We start from the raw sequence: 16,509 nt of genomic DNA, 5'->3' as shown, positions 1-16,509 counted from the left end.
ATAACATGCTTAAATTTGTAATTGAAAGTAGAGTTGAGAATTCACTAATCTAACATGGTATAAGCCATATAAATTTTAAACATTTTAAATAGACCTAAATAATATATAGTAATTTTAAAAGAATAATATTATTTTATAGAAATCGCGTAAACAATATCTTAAAGTGTCTAAAATTTAACGCTAATATACGTATATGTAAAAGATAGAAGTTGAAAACGCATGCTTATATACATTTCGGCAAAAAAGAGTGTTCGTTTTTTGAAAGGCTTATTTGTTCGGATTGAAAATTAGTGACATACATAAATTTTTGAGTTTAACTGTTCAAGGAAACGGCAAAATATGAAAACGAACTTATAACTTCGTGCATTTTTTTAGGTCCAATTTCCCCTATTTCTGTCTCGAATTTTAAATTGAATTTCATCTAGACTTATTAATTATTATTCACATATAGCCAATTTTGAGAATGCTTCACTTATGTGGAGCTAATAATCAAAAATGTGAATAAATTCTACAAATTTTGTATTTTAAACTATAAAATTTAAAATTAATATTGGTATAAGAAGCAAGAAATAAATTATAGTAGGCTAATATTATATATTATTTAAAAAAATCCATAAAATAAACAAAAATCATGTATTTACGTTACGTCAAAATTCTCGGAAATCATAAAACAATATACAAAATTAAGTAATAATTAAAACGACCAAATAACAAATATTATGTGCAGTGAATAAGAAAATTAAAATTTTGTACGCAGATAAACAAAAGATGATCTCCTCTTAAATATGAATAACAGTGAATTTATTATAAAATTCTGATTCTTTAAATTTCTTACGTTTTTGAAATTTTTGATTTTATTTAAAATAAAAATTTTTGAAAAGATTTCAGATAAAAATTCATGACGGAGTTAAACGATAATTTAAAAACTAAATTTTTATTTTGCTGACAGACATTGTCAAAACAACAGCAAAAATTAAAAAAAATAAAAACAAATTGAATAATCAAAATTAAGTAAAGATAAAACGATTTAAGAAAATTTGAAAAAAAAAAATAAACAAGAGAAGGATTCATTTCTAAAATTAAGTTTTTTGTAATAATTTTTTATTAATTACAAAAATCTAACAAAATGCTGATTACGTAAGTACCTACATTGTTTTTTAAATATTAAATTAAATCAACAAATTCTATAGTGAATAAATAAATTTGAATATTATAAATTAAATTAACACAAAATTACAAAATTTGAAACGAAAAATTAAAATAATGAAATTATTAGGGAAATAAAGATCAATGGTTTGCAATGCAGCACTTTTTCAATTTTTAAAGAGTTCAAACCTAAATTAATTCATTAATACGAGTATGCATACGCAGCTTCTATTATTATGCGGAAAAAATATTGCATATTTATAGGAGGGGGGAGGTGGCAAGAAGAAGCGTTAACATAATGGCCGAGTTCGATCTTTTATTATGTCGGAAAACCTTGTAGTGGTAAAAAAGAAAATTGAAAATGGAAATTTAGCAAGCTTTTAGAGGCGATAACTAGAAAAAGAAAGTAAGATAAATGTTTTGGTATATAAAATTTCAGATTTATATTTCAAAGGGCGAAGAAGTTTTATAAATAGATACAATTCCTGACGGACAGATAAAAACATAATTAAAATAAAAACTGTTTGTTTTTTTTTAAGTTTTGTAGGAAAAGTGCTACAAACTATTTAATTTCACGATTTTCGTTTTCATAACAATTTAATAATAAACAAGTAATAAAAATAATGGAAAATTTTAATTTTTTTGATATGTTTTGTAAATATTTTTAATTTAAGCAACATAGTTAAAGTCGGTTTCCATTATTCTTAACAAATATAAGATTTAAAATTTTCATAATTAATCACGTACCAATTTTACTTGTATGTCATTAAAATGGCAATATTATTTGTTATACCCGGTTAATAGCTATATGAAACAATGAAAATCATTTATTTACCCATATTGTTTTTGAACTATTAAAAAGTAAATAATTTAAAATGAAAGCAAATGTAATAAATGTAAGAATTCATTTCAAAATTTTTAAGAACTCATTTCAATTGCTATCAAATAGCCGATTTAGATTTAACTTAATTGCAATTTAAATGTAAATTTTCGCTATATTACTAAACTAAAACAAAAGTCATGATAGACCATACTTGAGGAAATACGACCATTTTTATATTATACAATATAACTGTGGAGCTTCTACAGTAAATATTGTATAATAAGCAAAAATATGTTTTACAATAGGTAATTGTTTCATTTTCTCAACTGCATTGATAATTTCAATTTCAATTTTTCAAATATCTGCGGACATTTGCCTTGTATTTATTTTTATTTATTGAAAAATAGGTTCACCTATAACCAGAAAGTGAATTAAGTAAAGTTGAGTAATAAATTTTTTAAATTTTTTCACATTTTTTCCATTACATTTTCCAAAATTATGAATCACATTCTTTGTACTAGACTTTATTTTGAAATTGTTATTTTTGTTATTTACAAAATATGCTTTTAATTTACGACCTTTAAATTTTTTGTTTATCCAATTGAGTTTTCTTTAAAACTATTTTATGCTATAACTTTGTATAAGCATTTTCCAAAGAAAATCTCATGATAATAACAAAATATTTTTAACTGGTCGTATAAACATTTGTATTGTTGTGGCAATATAAAAGAAATAAACTATGAATTTAAGAAAATAATAAAAGATTTTAAATAAAAAATAGAATTCAAGTCAAGATTTTAGTTCAAGTTCATATTTTTGAAGTTAATGTGCTTTTTTTTGTTTTCTTTTAGAAATTAATGTCTCTAAATTTCAAGTAACAATAATCAAAAAAAAAAAGAAAAAATCTTTTTCTTGATATTTTTTTTTGTTAACTTTAATTTACCATAATGTGGTCATTTCAAAAAATCTTGCCCTAAAATTCAATTGTATGCAAGTATTTATGTACCTTTTGTATGTTCAAATATTTTTTTATAAAAACCTTGCGCTGCTTAAAATTTTTTCTCACTCACTCAATATTATATGTACATAAGTTTGAAACAATCTGCTATTACCTTGAAAAATAAGTAACAAAAAATTTACTATAAATTGTGGTGCATCAAAATTAAAAATGCAATTTACTAAAAATATATTTGGTATTTAATATAATTTTTAAATTATAATTTTAAAATATTTAAAATTATTTCATTTATAATATTAAACTTCAATATATTTAAGTAGAGATTATTTTAGTATGCATATTGTGAATAGATTTATTAAACAGTATCACGCATAATATCACGTTTAAAATTAGTAGCGTTAAATTGATAGATAAATGTAATTTCCATTTTCAAAAAAAAAAATGTAATGATTAAATGACGTTGACTGTCTATTGCTTACTATTTCCGTACAATATAGTTTGAAAATGATTAATGAAGGTATAATGAATTTTGCGTAACGCTTGTAATAATATTAAAATTTTGAAGATTTTCATTGTATGCTCTCCAGCAGTATTTAAAAAAAAAATTTCCATCATTTAGGTACCGTAAAACAAATTAACTTACAAAAAGTCGCTATTTTTGTAGCAAAATTGTAGACAAATATACACAAAAATTTGATTAAATTTAGATTGCCATTATTCTCATAATAATTATTGGGTTAAACTTTCAATATTTTTTAAAAAACTTTAGAAAAATGGTTTATTTAAAGAAAATTATTGAGTACCAGACTCTTTAAATAAGCCAAATATGATTTGCTTAATATTGGAATGCAAAAATTTCCTGTCTTCGGTTTTAACTTTGCTATTAACCTACAAGTGTATTTGAATAATATTCTAATATTACAAAAAATTTTATATACTTATGAAATTTTTTTATACAACTGGAAAAAAAAAATTGCAAATTGTTTTGCACTCATATTAATAACAAAAAATTAATTCTCAAAATATAAAAATTTATTTAAATTACAAAATTTATAAGGTTTCTCGCTGAAGTTTTTTGTTTTCGATAAACTATTGGTACATAATACTACATATTTAATATATGTACGTTACTTATTGTCGGTCTATTATAACGGATTAAAATTTATTAAAATTTTTTTTTTTTTTTGAAATTTAAAAACTTTTCGGGTCTCTTTTAATTACATATACTCATGTATATATACACTAATATTTCTTTTTTGTACTACACACTTACAAGAGAGAAAATATCAAGTAATAGAGGAAAACAAAATTCAAATATTTTGCAATTCTTATAGAAAAACAAAAAACATAAAACGACGTAAAGTCAACGAAGTTAAAATGCTCATGACATGCAAAATCAAAATATATATGTATAGATGAATGTATATATATGTATAAATAGTTTATAATAAGATAGCATTAATGTAATGTACAAAAAAACATTAGCCAAACTGTGATACATGAGATTATCATGTTTTTTTTTTATTTTACCATAAAGTTATAATTCTAATCATGAAAAAAGTGAAAAATTCAAATAATTGGATAGTTAAAAATATTTTCGCAAATTGAAATGTCTAAAATGGTCTTTTCATAATTTATTACAAAAAAAATATAAAATTACTATTTTTTAAATAAGAAATCGCAGTACACCATTGGGAATCCAATTGGAGTTTGTTTTATTACAAGTCAAAAAATTTCTTTAATATTTAGTGGTAAACAAAAATTACGATCAAAATTTTATAACTCTTCAGCTTTCTGCAATTTCAGCAACCTTTAATGTCTGTGATGATGTATCGTATATAGACCGTAAGTTGAGGGTTGTCGATAGTCCTCTCAGTGTGCTAGTGCAATGAGCTTCAGCACAGGCACACTTTTCTTAGTGCTATTACTACTACTAATTTTCAATTTTCACTAAATCTCGAATGTATTTTTAGAATTTATGGAAGTATCCTTTCTAAAAAAAATAAATTGAATTCAATAGAAGAATGTACCAAGAACACTGAATCGTAAAAGTGAAAAAAAAAAATATTAAAAATAATAATTTCATTGTGGCACTGTGCTGCGATAAACCTATTTCTCCATCAATTTTCTATATTGAAAATCTGCTTTCATAGGCGATTACAAAAACCATAGTGAGAAACATAGGAGAATAAAAAATTGATTGCAGCAAATTGTTTTTTGAAAATTTTTAAAAATTCGGAGTTTGATCCGAAAAATATTAAAAAATGCAATTTTTTTTTTAAATATTTTTTGAAATGTGCTTCTTCAGTAGATTTATATTATATATAAATAAAAATTTTTTTTTGAAATAGAGAGCGTGACTGACTATTTTTATTTACGATTATTACGAACATTGTCGAATAAGATTAAAATAAAGTTGGGTCAAACCAATGGTTTGTATTGTAGCACTTTTCCCTTCAACAAGTGAAAATTCTGCTTTTAAATACAATCTATGTGTACCTACCACACTATTAAAATTATTTTCATTCATATACACAACGATTTCTAGGATTGCCTATATTTAGGATGACGCATATATGCAGTCTTTGAAATAAAGCAAAAATTAATATAAAAAGGGGTTAACATAATGCTCGATCTTAAGGGTTAATTGTGTGAGTTAAGAAAAATAATTATATTTTTTAATTTCATGGAATTTACTGTTAGCTTTTTGCGTTTATAAAAATTTGAAAAAACTTGCGGTTTCGGAAATATAAGGTGTCAAAAATTCAAATTTTACAAATTTCAAGAGGCGATAACTTGAGAGGTGGTGGAGATGGAAAAAAATTTTCTTCTAACGAAATAAACTATTTATTAAGGTCTAAAAGCCCCTAAAATTTCAATCTTCTACAGACTGGGATCTAGAAGAAAAACGAGATCAAAAATTTGTAAAAAAAGACCTTTAGATAACGGTAAATTTGAACGGCCATTTTGTTTTTCTAAAGTTTAACTATAGTATACCGCGCTAGAGGAAGCAAGCCACTGCCTTTCTGCGTTTGAAAAATTTCAAAAATGCTTATGGTTTCATTGTAACAAATATTTAAAAAAGGCCATTTTTAGGGTTTTGGGGGGGTATAACTTCTAGAGGGGGGGAGGTAGGTAAAAATTTTGTTCTACGGAAATAAGTTTCTAGTGAAGATCTATGTACGTATGAAATTTCAGCTTTCTATCTTCAAGGGTGTAGAACTTTTGTAAACAAAAAAAGTGTCCACGGACGGACGGACGGACGGACGGACGGACGGACAGAGTGAAACTAATAATCACTTTTTTCAAAAAATTTTTTGGAAAAGTGCTAAAAAAACGAAATTATAATAGCATTTAAAACCGCAAAATATTCGTTACTAATGACAATTAAAAGCAAAAAAAATTTTTTTTTGTATAGGTACACTTAAGTATGGTATGTATGTATGTGCTCTAACATAGTAGATAAAATAATTATACATTGGCTATGTGTCAATATTGAATTTGCTTGTTTTTTTTTTCTTTTCATATTTCTATGTTTTGTATAGGTGCTTTATATTTGTATGTAGCACTACCCCGAACCAAATCTGAGGAAATAATTTTTATATAATAATAGTTTATTTATTTTTTATTTTTATTATTTTTTTTTAGATTTTGTTGATTTTTTGGCCAAACGTTTACTGAATTACAAAATTTTTTTTATTGAAGTTGGGATTTTTGTTGTTTTTTTTTCTCTAAAATTTTATGATTTTCTTTTTTTTTTGTCCTCAATCTATTTAGAAAAAATATCATAGTATTGATAAATATAAAGCTAAAAATTTCTTATCATAGTATTTGTTTAGTTAATTTGTGTAATTTGATCATAGTTGATCGGTTGCTCGCTTACCGATGCCATATGAAAGAAAAGCGAGGAGGAAAGGAAGAAAACAATATCAAAAATGAGATAGAAAAAATAGTAATAATAATAATGAAAAAAAATATAATGTTAAGTTTTTGAATGAAATGCGTGAAGTGATGCAATATTTAATAAAAAAATATTGAAAAAAAAAATATTATTTAATAATAATAGAAAGAAAAAAAAAATGAAGTTAACTGAGAAAAGGTATTTGTAGTTTTTGAGTATATTAATTGTTCATCTGACATTGATTTTGTTTTTGTGATATTATTTTTCTTAATATGAAATTATTTAATCGTATATACATACATATATATATATATATATTTTGAATATTAGATAAGAATAGTGTTTTAAAATTATTAAAATTCATAATTTATTATTTATAGTGATATTAATATTGATAATGTTACTCAATAATTTAATTGTATTATAGTATTAGGCATACATAATAGCTATATAAGCATTATAACAGTTTAAAAATAATTACGCAATTTAGTGAATATGCTCTTCCAAAAAAATTTGCCTCTCAATCTTGAATTTAATCATAATTCTCCTTAATTTTTAAGACAGAATCTTTCTAATTAATCATTGTGAATTGTGATGTGCAATAAGAGTAATTGAAATAATTTTATTAAATATAAAAGCATAAATAATAACTGTTTTTTTTTTTACATTAAAGAGCATAAAATATTTTTTAAGAGAAATTCTATGGAATGAATATAAAACAAAAATAATTTTTTTTTTACTTTTTCTTGCGATTGTCATTTAAAATTTGATACGCTTCATTATTAATTTGGTACGTTTGTTTTATAAATTTTTTTTTAACTCCATATTGAGTATAAAATTTTGTAAGTACACAACAAGGTATACGTACTTGAATAAGTATAAATCAAATATCAGAAATTTTAACTTTAAAATTTTGTTAAAATATAATGAAAAATTTCTAAAAAAAATAATTTTTCTTTTTGAATGAATGCCTGCTCATTCATATGGAAATAAATAAATTTAGTTATATATGTTCATATGTATATATTTATACATTGATATAATATGCATATAGACATTTCGTTACAGATTTCATTTATTAAAGTTCACAATTTTATGCTTTTGTATTATCAAATTAAAATTTCTATTTTATATAATTCTTGTATGGAATTGAATATTTCTTATTTTTCTAGTTCAATCGAAAATTTATTAAAATCTGAATTATACTAAGGGAATGGGAGCTTTTTTAATACAACTTTGATAAATTTTCAAATTCCCTTATAAAATAATTTTTTTTCCATACTTTCCTGATTGCAAATAATATCAATATTTGTTTTCTCTATTGTGAATTCAAAAACAATATTTTTAATGCTGTAATCCTAGAAATAACCTTTAAACTTAACAATATAGCATTTAATTTTTTAATTACTTAGGAAATTATAATTAAAATAAATGTTGAAAATAATTAAAATTGTTTTCTTAAGAATTTCTTTATTTTTCAATTAATTCGATATTTATAAAACTTTATACAAAAAAAAAACAAAAATCTTCTATCACAAAATAGTTTAAGAATATTTTTACCAATTTATCATAATTTTTTTTTTAAAGTAAAAAAATATGTACATTTTTATTAAAAATTTAAAATTAAATAGTGCATATAACATTTCAGTAATATAAAATATTTAAAAAAAACTTAAAGTACAATAATAAAAAATTATTATTTTTAAATATAAATTCAATATTTTTTGTATAACAATACAAAAAAAAATAAAAAATAAACAAAAAATATAAAACATGAGTTCTCTTATTGCTATGCAATTTTTTCTACAATCTTATAAAGTATGTATGAAAAATATGAAAAAGAAAACACAATTCTCTTATATAACTTATTCTTAATTATTTTATTATAGAAAATAATAATAATTTTTATATTTAAATACATTATTTATATATATATATATTATTCATAACGTTTTAAATTTTTCAAAACTGCATTATATACTAATTCAGTTACATTTTCGGCAAACATAAAATCTAAATGATTAAATCTAGCATATGGCACTCTATAAGCAGATTTTAAATTTGGTAAACGTACTGCTAATCTTCGAATATCTTCAATTGATGTTAACCAATCATTATTACCAAAATATATATAGACTGGTGCTGTTATTTTTGATATATTATATTCGGGTGCAGTAGATTGTGCATAATGAAATAAATTTCTTACAGTACCATGATCATATTCACGAAATTTATGTGATGCTATTATTTGCCCATAATGTATTAATTGTTTAGCTGATGCACCGGCATTAACACTTGTTGCTATTATATCCGGAATTAAAGTCTTAAATTAAAAAAAAAAATATATATATACATATAAAAATTTTTTTAAAATGAGTATAACAAAAAAACAAAAAAAAACTTACTTTATTAAAATTTTCAGTATCATAACCAACAAATAAAAACATTAAATTTGAACATATCGATTCAAGTGGTGAACTTTTTTTACATGCTTCATAACCCATTAATGCTAATAATCTACTACTTGGTACAACTAACATATCACCTAATAATTCAAATATTAAACTTGGTTGTCCAACCATTGGTCCTAATATACGTAATATTGGACTAACTAAATTACCAATATATGCGACTGGTGCTAATGCATGCATTGATGTTATTTTTGAATTATATTTTGGTCTTGTTGATGCCATTACAAAAAATGTTGTTGTACCTTGTGAATGACCAACATAATGTAATGATTTAAAACGTGTTACTTTTAATATAAAATCAATCATTGCCGGTAAATCATATATACCCATTTCATGCCAACTAAAATCCCAAAATTCACGACTATTTGAACCAAATTTTGTATGTAATCTTGAATAATTTGTACCACGAAAATTACCCAACCATACATCATAACAAGCATCTGCCAATAAACATGGTAAACTATTATTTGCTTCACTTAATAACCATGATGTTGATGATACCAATAAACCATGTTGTACTAAAATTGGTTTTTTTCTTATTTCTATATCAGACATATTACATTTTTTTGATGATACCATACGAAATAATGTTAAAACATAACCATCATCTGTTATTACTTTATAACTTTCTAATGGATAACCAAGTAATCTGGCACGACTTTCCTATTTATTGAAAAAGAAAAAGAAAGGAAGAAAAAATTAATGAAATATTATTAAAACAAAAGCAAAGTCAAATAATTTTTTTATTTTAAAAATTATTATTGCTTGTATTTTCTTTTTGACAGAATTATATGTCAAAATATAACTTATGTGTAATCATATATGTATGTACTCAAATTCCATTTCTTGTAGTTTTTATAAAATATTTAAGAGCATTGTTGACAAGTTTGTGTCAAAAATGTCAAATTGTTATACAATAAACATAATATTTATAAGAAATTTGACATATTTTTGACATATACTAAGAATGCATGACATAAGTTAATAATTTTAAAATTATTTTGTATGATTAAAACGCAAAAACACACACATACAAATTTTGTAAGAAAATATATTAAAGGAAATTTTTCTTTGCCTTTCATAGTTACTTAAAAAAAATTATAGATAAAAAAATGTTTTAAAATTATTTCCTTTTTCCTGTTTATTTCAATTTAATTTTGCTAGCATCTTAGTTTTTTGCATTTCAGGAACTTTAACAATATTATAATAAAACTAGCAATTACTGTCGACTGTTATAATATTTTTACTTGGCAGACAGAGTATATAAATTGCGTTTATTTTTTTTGTATATTTTTGTAATTTTAACGTGATATGCATTTTTTATTATTTGTTATATACAACAACATTGACAATATAATAATAATAATTTTAGTAGACTTATGAAAATAAAAGTTAACACTGTAAGTAATTGATATTGGTAACACTTTAAATGTTTTCAATTTTTGTTTTTTGTATTGATAATATTGATATTGTTTTATAGGTTTACTTACCATATTAATATATTCAAGTTCTGTTGCCATTATACCAGTTAATGGTATTAATAATGTAATATAACTAATTAATATAATAATACTGTATGTTATTGTTTTGAAATATTTTAAATTTTTAATATTCATTTGATATTTTTTATATATATATTTATATTCACTTTTATGTATATTTTTAAAACTATTAATATTTTTATTATTATCATTTATATAAGTATTTTTATAATTATTTTTCTTAATATCATTATTATTAATATTATTATTATTATTATTATTATTATTATTGACTAAGATTTGCACTTTCGTTATTGATTGGTACTTCATTGCACTCACTATGAAATCTTTCACTCTTTTGAATAATTTCGAATAATTTTACTTTCTTTTATACGAAGAGTATAATAATTTTTTTTTTCTTTTAACTTTATTTATTTATTTTTATTATTATTATTATTATTTTTTTTTCTTCTGTATTTTATATTTATTATTTCTCTGCTTCTGCTTTTTTAACTAAAAAGATATGTCCATATTTTAAAAATATATTTATTAATATATGTATATGTATGTATGTGCTATTATATATATTAAATGTATATAGAGTTGGATGGGATGTATTTTTGTATGTATATGAGATTGCAACACAATACAAGAAGAAAAATTGAACAGCACAAAAAAAAAAAAGAAACAAAAATTTTTTAAAAAGAAATGTAGAAAATTTACAGAAACAAAAAAACTAAATGTATGTGAGAAGGAAAAAAAAAACGATAATATAAAAAAACAGTTAAAATAAAAAAAAAGTCCAAAATAAATGCGGCTAAGAGGAAAGAAAAACCAATCTTTTTTTTTTCTTTTCTTTTTCTATTCCATGAATTCCGATAATTTGTTTTTACGAATTGTAAATTTTTTTTTTTGTTTTCAAAGAATATGCACAATATCTTTATATTTTTTTAAATAAAAATTATTTTCGAATTTAAATTTAATTAAATTTTAAAAATAAATATAAATACTTTTGTATGTAAAGGTAAAATGTATAAAAAAAATAATAAAATTCCGTAAAAATCTTGTTGTTGTAAAAAATTATGAGAAATTCGAGAAAAAGAAATGTTAACAGTTCAACAAAACAGTACCAAATGGTTTATTGAAATAAAACAATACTCTATATACAGCGCCAAACACAATCAGTGGCAGAAGAAGTAATTCCATTTACTAAAAACAAAAATTTTCTTTTTTAACTTCTTTTTTCTTTGAAAATTATTGGAATATTTTGTTTTTCTTTCCGATATGCTGTATTGAGCATATTTTCTCTCTATATCTCATAATATGTACTTAGTTTCTCTTCCTTTCTCTTCGTTTTTCATTATATTATTTTCCTTATACATTTACTTCTATTTTTACTTGCTATACTCGTATAACTGTTTTTCTCAATTTTTATTTTTTGCATTTTCTTTAATTCACTATTATTCCATATATATCTATCTTATATGGAAAATAATGAACGGTTTATTGAATGTTTCTTGATTTTTATTTTTTTTCTGATTTTCAATCTTAAAATCTTAAATGTAAAACAAATGTATGTTACGTACTTTTGTGTGTATGCACTTGTAATTATTATTTTTTATATAGTGTTGTTGGTCGACTGACGATATTTAATCTAATGTAATAAATATTACATATGAAAAGTGTTTTTATACTAACTATACATAAAAAATTAGATTTTTATATTTTTTATATTATTATTCTCTTCTTCTGGTTTGAAATGCTATTTAATATATGAAAAATTTTCCATTTGAAAATCACATATACATATAGGAGTATATAAATTTTGTAAACCAAATATAATTATGTATAGAAATATTTGTATATATATACCAACCTTATTTGTGTATACAAATTTAAACCGCATATTATAATATTATAAAAGTGGTAAAATTATTTTCATTGGTTATTTTGTAATCGAGAATCAAAAATATCTGTATAACATTAAAACAATTTTGGGATTTCAATAAATGTATACATGAAATATTGTTAAATATCTTTGATAATAATGAAAATTTGTAATACAGGTATATGCCTATGATCGCAGACGACACACATATATGTACATAGATGTATATAAATTATGTGATAGAAATCAATTCAGTTTTTCTATTTAACTATACGAGTATGTACGTTACATATTACGAAATTCCGAAAAAAAATGTGGCAATATTGATGTTATTTTTTTTTAATTATCCTCTTTTATAAGCATTTATTTACGGTACAATAGAGTACAATTTTATTATTTTAACGGTAAATAACATTATTTGTAATCACATGTATGAATGTTAGTATTTTCTTTGTAACTAATTACATATTGTCAACAATTTTTATTCAAATTACATATAATATATTGTATATAGATTCACAATAGAATTTATTTTATTCAAAAAATCACAATAATCAGCAGGAATGTGGAAAGCTAGTTTCATTGAATTCAAAAATAAGATTGTACTGAATTTTACATATTATATATACATGCATATAATTAAAATATTTTTCAAATCTCTGATTAAGAGTAATTAACAAATTAATTTTTTGTGGCTGTTTACTACAATATTTTTATTTTTGTTATATTTTGTTAAAACATTTTAAAATATTGTTTTAATTTTTGTGTCAATTCACATACATACACACGTATATTAATATTTCAAAATATTAATTTTTAATTTAATAACACAAAGAAAATAATAATTTTACACAAATTTTACATGAATGGAACAATGTTCTTTTATGATAAACTAATTCAATATTACGTACATTACTGGTAACAAACAAATATTCGAATTTGTTTATATGCCGAAAGCTGTTAAATTACATATGTAGTATATCTCTTCTATATTTTCTTTCAATTCCATTTTCTGTATGTTTCATTTACTCAAAAAATTAAACATATATTGCAGCTTATAGCATGTTTAATATAATATAGGTATTTATATTATATAGGTTTACTTCTCTCTTTAAATTTATGTTTAGAGTATAACGAATATTGAAGAATACTGAATAAGTAATGTTAAATAAATTTATCTTAACTTTTAATAAAATTAATATTGGAGAGTATTTGGGTGCACATACATACTTGGAAGAGAATAATAATTATTGTATTTATGTTCAATCTCATTATTTTATTGAATCTTCTTGAATTTAATATAAAATTTTATGTACATACACAAATACAAATATACGAATTCAATATAAAAAATTGTTTGACAGTTTTGTTTTGAAAATTGTTATTGAAAATTATCTCTAATTAATATGTTTAATAAGATATAATATGATGATTTCAGTTTAATAATGAGGGATACGTGATATGAACACAATAATGATAAAAAATTAAAGCATGTATACTTTTATTATAGATTTTGTATGTATTTTATGAAGGTACCTACATATACAATAAATTTTAAAAAAAGTTAGTTAATTTAAATTTTATCTAGTTCATAAGTTTTAAAGAATAGACATATATTTCAGCTGGACCTTTATTGAGGATCCGTTACACATTTTTAATAATAAACCTTTAAAACAATAGTGAACAGATTTGCCTCAAATTTCATATGTCATAATTATATTTGTTTTCAGTAAACAAAGAAGAGTTTTTAAAATAATAATAATTGTAAAAATTGAGCTTTAGTAAGTGAACTTTTATTTGAGGCGGCTTCTGTCACTTTTATGATGACAGAAGTGTTTATAGCATTAGAGCATCATTTCAATAATTTTTGAATATTAATAATAATTAAAAATAAATTTTCGCAAAAAATCTATTATTCTTTTGTATAGGTAATTTTTTTACCAGACTGCTTAAGAATTAGTACTCTATTATTGCTAACTAAGTAGATTTTTTACTATATACATATGCCCGTACATATACATATTACATTAATATCATTAGAAATATTCAATTTTTTCACTGGCTTCATCAGATTCATAAGATAATATTTAATATTGAAAAATTCTTTACAATGCAAGTAAATAAAATGATCGCAAACGATCTCTGTAGAAGCTGCTGTGACGAGGAGGAGGAGGAAATTATGACCCACCTGCTGTGCTCGTGTCCGGCGTTGGTGAATTCCAGGCGGAACTTTCTTGGGTTCAACTTTTTGGACGAGCTACGAACCTAGTGAATATAAATGCTAGGGATCTCGGCCGGTTTATGAGGAACTCGGGCTGGTTCTAATGAGGGAGAGAGGGAGGATCCGGTGGCATCACAACGGGCCTTGGTGGCCTAGGTGTACCCTTCAGGGAGCCGTGCAACCTAACCTAACCTAACCTAAGTAAATGAACCTATACCATTGAAAATAAGAACGTTTTATTCTAAATATATTTCTAATTAAATTTGATTCATTTTTCCTAAAGCAATAATATCTAAAAATATAACACATTTAAATATATGGTTTAATTTCAATTTGTTATAATATTCCACTATGCATTGCAAAATATATTGTGTTCAATAAACACATATATTAAATAGTAAAATAAATCCTAATTAAAATTACACACGTGTAATTTTGAATAATAATTAAACTCAACTATACCTATGTACATACATACATATACAATTTGTACGACATATTTATAGATATTAGCACATTAAAAAAAATTAAAATGCTTCATAAAATACTAATTAAAAATAAATTTTCCTTTTGAATTCCATTGACTGACAATTTGATCTTCAATTTTTTTTTGTTTTTTGCAATATTTTTAATTTAAGCATTTTAAATGAAACTATTGAATTCAAATTGTTATTAAAAAAAAAAATTGATTTAAAATTAAAGGTTAAATGAATTTCATTATAAAATTTTGAAATTTTATTCAAGTTATCAATATTATAAATATTATTGCCAATATTATAAATTTACTTTGTAATGAACGTGTTAAAATAAATAGCGAAATGTGTATAACAATGTTAAACACAAATATTTAATTACATATTTATTTAAAAAATTAATTTCATAATTGTGGAAAAGTAAACATTTCAATATTGTCATAAAATAAATAAGTATTTATTATATAGGGAATATTGTTTCAAGAAATTGCATATTGCAGATATTTTATAGCAAAAGAGACCATTGTATAAACAGAGCTAATCACGAGATAAAGCTAATGTAGTCGACTGCATATAGAATCAGTCTGTAATTGACACAAACTTGCAAATTTTTAATAGCATAAAATTTTTGTTTAATTCGAATTCAGCAATTATTATTATAATAGTTGTCGACTTCGAAAATATTATTGTATCAACTACATTCGGTTTTTTCAATGGTATTTGGGGGCAAATTTTTGAAATATGTATTCCAATTAAAATATTTTATTTAGTTCATTAATCTTTCTATACTATTTTTAATTATATTAAATGTTAATTATATTTTCGTCGAATATTAAGTTAATAATAGTGATGCCAAACAGATTAGTCAAATAAAATTTTCATTTTGATGATTTGATAAAAAAAAATCCTCCCCGAATCCTTCGATATCTTCAATTGAAAAAAAATGGGAAGCAAAAATATTATGATTTAAATTCGAATCTAATCAGATACCAAAAAGGAAAACTAATGACATATTATACCCAACGACATATGATGTCAAAAGTTGTATGGGCGTTATATAGGCCAAGTTGGTTAATATAGAATATTAAATGTGGTGAAAAATTTGAAAAATTTTCTGTCATAGAAGTAGTATTATCTATAAAATTGG

General features: G+C 22.5%; 2 protein-coding genes across 2 annotated transcripts in view; one reads left to right on the top strand and one right to left on the bottom strand.

Annotated features, from left to right (window-relative positions):
- The first annotated feature begins 881 nt into the window (after positions 1–881).
- The window catches only part of LOC129618472 (ABC transporter G family member 23), a 30,615-nt gene continuing 14,987 nt past the window's right edge, over positions 882–16,509 (top strand). Inside the window, exon 1 of the mRNA XM_055533253.1 lies at positions 882–1,137. Within this exon, the coding sequence (XP_055389228.1) occupies positions 1,127–1,137 (11 nt within the window). The 5' untranslated portion in view covers positions 882–1,126. The remainder of the gene's footprint in view (positions 1,138–16,509) is intronic.
- Positions 8,715–10,901, bottom strand: LOC129618473 (lipase 3-like). The gene is made up of 3 exons (XM_055533256.1): positions 10,790–10,901; positions 9,234–9,962; positions 8,715–9,151 (listed from the first exon to the last, which is right to left on the bottom strand). The coding sequence occupies exons 1-3, from the start codon at positions 10,817–10,819 to the stop codon at positions 8,768–8,770; spliced, it is 1,143 nt and encodes a 380-aa protein (XP_055389231.1). The 5' UTR covers positions 10,820–10,901; the 3' UTR covers positions 8,715–8,767.

Source organism: Condylostylus longicornis, unplaced genomic scaffold (genome assembly GCF_029603195.1).
Source record: "Condylostylus longicornis isolate FDR11 unplaced genomic scaffold, ASM2960319v2 ptg000007l, whole genome shotgun sequence".
Taxonomy (NCBI): Eukaryota; Metazoa; Arthropoda; class Insecta; order Diptera; family Dolichopodidae; genus Condylostylus; species Condylostylus longicornis.
The sequence above is the reverse complement of the archived record's forward strand: the minus strand, read 5'-3'. Positions and strand labels throughout refer to the sequence as shown.

Bases quoted from the DNA above. Each gene is read 5' to 3' on its own strand.
- LOC129618473 (XM_055533256.1), bottom strand. From the start codon at position 10,819: ATGGCAACAGAACTTGAATATATTAATATG. The intron at 9,963-10,789 runs GTAAGTAAACCT...TTCAATAAATAG, and splicing joins AACTTGAATATATTAATATG to GAAAGTCGTGCCAGATTACT. The intron at 9,152-9,233 runs GTAAGTTTTTTT...TTTTAATTTAAG, and splicing joins ATACTGAAAATTTTAATAAA to ACTTTAATTCCGGATATAAT.